This window comes from Meleagris gallopavo, chromosome 1, assembly GCF_000146605.3.
Source record: "Meleagris gallopavo isolate NT-WF06-2002-E0010 breed Aviagen turkey brand Nicholas breeding stock chromosome 1, Turkey_5.1, whole genome shotgun sequence".
In the NCBI taxonomy this organism is placed as follows: Eukaryota; Metazoa; Chordata; class Aves; order Galliformes; family Phasianidae; genus Meleagris; species Meleagris gallopavo.
The window spans coordinates 10,226,806-10,233,262 of NC_015011.2; the positions used below are offsets into that span (position 1 = coordinate 10,226,806).

At 38.9% G+C, this 6,457-nt stretch overlaps 1 protein-coding gene across 1 annotated transcript in view; it reads left to right on the forward strand.

Moving 5' to 3' along the window:
• Nucleotides 1-5,575, forward strand: part of CPNE8 (copine 8) — an 86,119-nt gene extending 80,544 nt beyond the window's left edge. The window contains exons 18-19 of the mRNA XM_010721137.3: nt 2,136-2,193; nt 5,358-5,575. Of these exons, the coding sequence (XP_010719439.1) occupies nt 2,136-2,193; nt 5,358-5,560 (261 nt within the window). The 3' untranslated portion in view covers nt 5,561-5,575. The remainder of the gene's footprint in view (nt 1-2,135; nt 2,194-5,357) is intronic.
• The last annotated feature ends 882 nt before the right edge of the window (nt 5,576-6,457 follow it).

Consider the following 6,457-nt stretch of genomic DNA (forward strand, 5'->3'; position numbering starts at 1 on the left):
AGGAATTTTGAATACTTTTGATGAAGATGCATATTCATCTTTCTTTATAGCTCTTGAAGTGTGAGCACAGTATACCATAACAGGACAAATTAAAAGCTTCCTGGTAGCATTTTCCACTCATGATGATATTTGGAATAACGAAAAAAGAGAGAGTAATGTTAAATACAAGCTGATGGGCATAAAACAGAGGAAGAGTGTGTTTCATTTTTTAACATTGTGCTTCTTGTTACAGCATATGTGTCAGACATGTTCTGCTTTATCAAACTGTTCAAAGGTTATACTGTCATTCAGAAAATGCCAACACCAAGCTTATATGCTAAAGTTGAACTCTGTCTTTTCACTGACCTTGCCACTTACAGCTTCATATACATAGTATCATGTAGTACTGCGTCTACCTGATTAGGAATATTTTTGAAGAATGTTAAATTTAAACTCCAACATTCTCGAAAACGTGAAAACCAGAACATGTTCTGTGCCTTTAAATAGTGCCTTCATATCCAAAAAAATACTTTACTCCCACTGTCAGTGGTTTATGCAGTATAGGCAGCTCAGTTACAGTTATGCTCTGTTTATGGTCCTTTATCACAGAATGGCTGAAATTGCAAGGACCTCTGGGTCCATCTGGTCCAATCTCTTCTCCAGCAGAGACACCTAGAGCTGCTTGCCAAGGACCAGAGGGTGGTGACACACTGGAACAGGTTGCCCAAGGTGGTTGTGGATGCCCCATCCCTGGAGGCATTCAAGGCCAGGCTGGATGTGGCTCTGGGAAGCCTGCTCTGGTGGTTGGTGACCCTGCACATAGCAGGGGGGTTTAAAGAAGATGAGCATCGTGGACCTTTTCAACCCAGGCCATTCTATGATTCTATAACCATGTCCAGATGGCTTTTGCCAATGTTTTTCATAGTGTATTGGTATTTAAATTAATAATTTAAAATAAAAACTAATAAATCGTGTTTGCTACCAAATTTTAGTTGTAAGACTGACTATGTAGTATCATTTCATAATGAAATTGCAGTCAATGTGCAGTATACACTGTACAATATAGAATGCTGTAGCACATTAGTGATTTATAGGATGTCATATTTTCATTGTTTTAAGTAGCATGTATACAGTAATTAACTGTATGTCTTCTGCTTGGTTTTATATAGAGTTTTATGACAGACCAAGAAAGGGAAGTGGGAGTGGTGCATTTAAAAAGCGAACGTATTTTAGATGAGGCAAAATAACATCTTTTATATTCCAGAAGAAAACTATAAGTCTACTCTAAAGCCACTTTACTTGAAACTTCAGTTGAGCTGATTTTAATTTAGGAAGAAGTGTTCATCTATGATTTTTGGTCAGAGTAGACTCCTGTTTAAAATGACTGTGGATATTTCAGGTTAGAATATCACCAGATATTCATCAGAATTATCAAAATATCAAAAAGTCTTTTACAGTGAGGGTGGTGAGGCACTGAAACAGGTTACCTAGTGTTGTGGTTGATGCCCTGTGCCTGGAGACTTTAAAGGTGAGGCTGAATAAGGCCCTGGGCAACCTGACCTAGCTGTGATATCCCTGTTCACTGCAGGGGAGTTGGACAGGATGGCCCTCAGAGCTTCCTTTCAACTCAAAGGATTCTGTGATCACAATAAGAAACATTTCTCAGCCCTGGCATTTGTTAGATGTTTTATTTTTTTGTTGTTACCCTCTTGAAAAGAGCCAATTTCAGAAGATATCTGTAGTGGATAGATATCTAGTGCTGTCAGGGCAGGAGAATCCAGTATTTATGATGCTGTCTTCATAATTTTAAGGTTTTACAGAGAGTTTATTCAGGGAAAGCCATCTTTTCCTTTTTTCATTGAATGAAAAAGGTTAAGTAAAATTAGAATTCTTAACCATAACACAATTTAATATCGTGTTTGCTTTGTGGCATGGAAGACTAACTTGAATAAAAATTTTCATTCATGGAAGAAACAGAAGATACATATTGCTCAAATTGAAGATTTATTCTCCTCATCATTTTAGATATTAGGATAAGGAATTGTTCTTTAAAGCTTCACTTCTCTATGTTTTTTATTCATATTGTTTTTGCATCTTACATAATATTGGCCAAGGTTATGTAATGTATTAAACCTCTTTTTCTTGTTCTTTCAAAGGCTTCAAAGCTTCCAATGTCAATAATTATAGTGGGAGTAGGGCCAGCAGAGTTTGATGGTAAGTGTTTTAGTTTTTTTTTTTCTAGAATGTTTTATATTTGTTTACATATCTGTAATATGTGGCTTTTGAAACACATACTGTTCTTCACATAATATAGAACAAGCAGTAAGTACTGTTGACATTTCCAGCTGGATTGATTGATAACTCAGTATGATTACAAGCTACCATGTCGAGCCCCTCAGGCTCTCTCTTCAAGTCATGGAATCATATGGGGGCTTAGCATATACAGTGCTCTAGAAAATGGAGGAGGGGAAGAACAAAATAAGTATACTGAAGTAATTTTGAATTTCTGAAACATCAATATTTAATTGCTTTGTGATGTATCAGTTGACTGGAAATATTGATCACCTGTTCTAACTGCAGTAACAAAATACAAAGGAAAATGAATTTGAGGCAGTGATCTGGGTTAAGCCAGGTTTCGCTTTATAACAGAAGTGAGCCTTACTGTCTAGCAGCAGTGGGAGAATATTACAGACGGAAATAAATCACCAAGGTTATTTACATATTCTTTCATAAGACGTTCTGGAATAGCACTCTATCCTAGTGAATTAGCTGCTTCAGTTATTTGAACTAATTTATCAATTGGCATCTTGTGTATCACCACACAATGAAATGTAGATGCTCCATGTAGATCTGATCTTCAAAGGCATACATACTTTTTTTTCCATTTAAGTACTTCTGGTTAGGGGGTATGTCTCTATGTATACAGATATATAATGTGAATAGTCATTAATGACAGTATATTTTAATTCTTACACAAATATTCTAGGAGTATAGCAAGTGGTATGTTAGTGTTTAAGTATTGTACTCCTTGAAGAGATTGTCCAGGCTGACATTTATTCTTCTGATGATTGTATGCTGCAATCAAAGGGGAGAGACCATTTGTCTTCATAAATGCACAGATGGGAAGTTTGCAAGCTCTATGTTTTCTTGAGAATCCTCTAGTCCTTTATTTCTTACTTGTCTCTCATCCTTCCTTTGCCTTTTTCCCTTTCTCCCTGTTTGCCCCGTTTGCCCAGACTCCTCTTGATTCAGTCTGGACATGAAGGTTCCATCCTCCCTTTTACCTCTGGAGGTTGTATTTATGGAGTTCTTGGGATGTTACTCCTATAGCTTTTCTTAAATCTGTGTTACTTCAGGATACAGTTTCCATCTTCTGGGAGGAATTGTCTATCTGCCTTGGGGTAGGAAGGCCCTGCAGAGGGTTCTGGACAGGCTGGGTCGCTGGACTGAGGCCAGTGGGATTAAGTTCAATAAATCCAAGTGCCAGGTCCTGCACTTTGGCCACAACAACCCCAGGCAGTGCTACAGGCTTGGGGCAGAGTGGCTGGAAGACAGCGTAGAGGAAATGGACCTGCGGGTATTGATTGATGCTCAGCTGAACATGAGCCAGCAGTGTGCCCAGGTGGCCAAGAAGGCCAGTAGCATCTTGGCTTGTATAAGAAACTCTTGCCAGCAGGAGCAGGGAAATGATCATCCCTCTGTACTCAGCCCTGGTGAAGGTGCACCTCGAGTGCTGTGTGCAGTTATGGGCCCCTCACTACAAGAAAGACATTGAGGCCCTGGAATGTGTTCAGAGAAGGCCAGCAAACCTATAGAGGGGTCTGGGCACAGGTGTGGTGAGGAGCAGCTGAAGGAGCTGGGATTGTTCAGTTTGGAGAAGAGGAGGCTCAGGGGAAACCTTAGGACTCCCTACGATGTAATGAAGGGGGGTTGTGGTGAGTGAGATTGGGCCTCTTCTCTAGTGGAGGGAATGTCCTCAAGTTGCACTAGGGGAGATTCAAGTTGGACATCAGGAAATAATTCTCTGAGAGAGTGGTAAGGCACTGGAACAGAATGTCCAGCGGTAGTGGAGTCACCATCCCTGGAGGTGATCAAGAAATGTTTAGATGTTGTACCGAGGGATGTAGTTTAGTGGCAGATATTGGTGATAGGTAGACAGTTGGACTAGATGATCTTAGAGGTCTTTTCCAACTATGGTGATTCTGTGATTCTTTGGACTTAGGTTCCATGGGTGAAATGCATCTAGTAGATGTATGCCAAATCTGTAGTCCTATAGTGCTAAAGAGGTCAGAGAAATACTTGTCTTATATGCAGAAGTTCTTTCTAGAGAAGACAGTTTGATCATCTTGTTGCCAGCAATGAAAAAGTGTGTATAGGAGCATGTTCTGTTTTAAAATTCAAGGGCCAGTCAAACCTAAGTTCTGCTGTAGAGAGACTAAGCTACTCCTCTCTGGATACTACTCCCAATCTAGGTCTCAAAGCCTCTGGGGGATACCAGTGGGGTAAAAAATAAAACTCTGGAGTTCCAATATATGATGGGCTTACTAGCTATCTTTGCAAGAAATATATTTTTTCATTTTGTTTGAACTTGGTTCCTGGTGATTTTATTTATGCTTTCAAGTTCTTGCATTGGAAGAGCTAGCATTTGGAATTTTGTGTTCAGTGAGCTCAACCCAGTTTGTAAACACGTAAGACGCTCCAGCGTGGAGGTGCTTTGATTTTCATACAATGTACTGGAAGAAGAGTTGTGGGATTCTTGATTCAATGGCTGAGCGATGGTTTGTGATCATAGGTCCTCCCCTTGTCGCACTGACTAGAGAGCAGGCATGCCATTTAATGGAAATCTGGAACAGCTTCTGAGTATATGGACAACTTCAGAGATTTCCTGGACCCTGTTGAAAAAGATGCAAGAGTTAGCCAAAAAATGTTAACAATGTTCTTTTAAAAGCAACTAATTCCTATGTCATTACAGTCATTACATTCCCAATATGAGTGATATTACCATGCTGTGCTACAATCTTTGATATCTTCTGTAACAGTAATTTCTGAAAATGAATTTTTATCCACCTATGCAAGTATGAACATAGCCAAACAGAAATAAATACTTGCTGGTTTGGGAGTCAGAAGAATATGATGGACCTTGTTGTAGAGTGTTATGTTCAGAAGATGATAATAAAGACAAACTGTAGGTTTCATCAATATGAAAAAATGCAAAATAGCTACCATGCATGATGTCAATGATCTTACAATTTACCTAAAGATAGCAGTTGTTGATTCTGTTGCTCTAAAGTGTAGACTGACTAAAATTTTTCTCAGAAATGTTTTTTTGAGGGGAGTAGATTAATTAATGGATAAACTCATTTGTTTCTTTTTTTAAGCTATGGAAGAACTGGATGGTGATGTAGTCAGGATTTCTTCAAGAGGAAAGTTTGCAGAAAGAGACATTGTGCAGGTGGGAGAGAAAAATTTCTCTAATAATTACATTTTACTGATCCTGTTTGCCATGAATTCATGTTTTGTCTATCTTCCTTCCTTTCATTTCACCATAGCATTGATGAACTTTATCTTGGGATGTTTATAAAAACTTCAGAAATTCTTTGTGGTGCCTCATAGGCCTTTATATAAGATAAAGATACTGAATGTATTTTCATTAGGAAATGACCCCTAACCGGCAGCACAGAAATAAAGTCTTAGGGTTACACAGCAATGGGAGAAGTGTTAGTTTCCTTTGTGTTCCGAGTACTGCAATCTTACGTGAGTTTGTTTAAAAAAAATAATAATAATAATAATTGCAATATTTTTGGAAATCAGCACTAGCAAATGTATTTAAAATGCCTAGGATATCTTTCCATTCCTCTAACTGCCAGCCCAGAAGATTATGAGTGACTCCCATTTCCTGTGACCTGTCTGCCATGTATGACCATGCAGATATCTCATGCCTTAAGGTACTCCAGATGATAGCAGATGTCTCTGTTTAGGTGACTGAGCCAAACCCTGGTAGTGCTACTCTTACCTGCATTGCATGTGCTGCTCCACTTGTCAGCTCTGGTTCTGTTCCTGTTCTGTTCTGCTCTTTACAATCATTCAGTCAGCCCTTTGGTTGTCATTGACGCCTAAGCAGTCACATGCAGGGTGGTCTGGTAGCTTTGTGTGCTCTTATCCACCGTAATCATCCTTCTTCCTAAGGGCAGTAAATTTCTAGAAGTCCACAGGTTTTCCAGAATATTTAATCTGCGCTTTGGCATCCTTTCTTCCTACCTCATTATGTACCACTTGGACAGACTTAATTTCGTCTTTTTTTTTTTTAATTAAAAAAAAATTGCATCATAAACTAGCTGCAAATTTTTTGTTTTCATGGGATACTGAAGGAAAACCAAACACAGAGAAAAGCATTTGATGGCCCAGCACACTACTCCGTGCGTGCTAAAGGAAGTATTGAAGCTGACAGATGAAAAGCAGCAAACTTCTCAAAAATCAG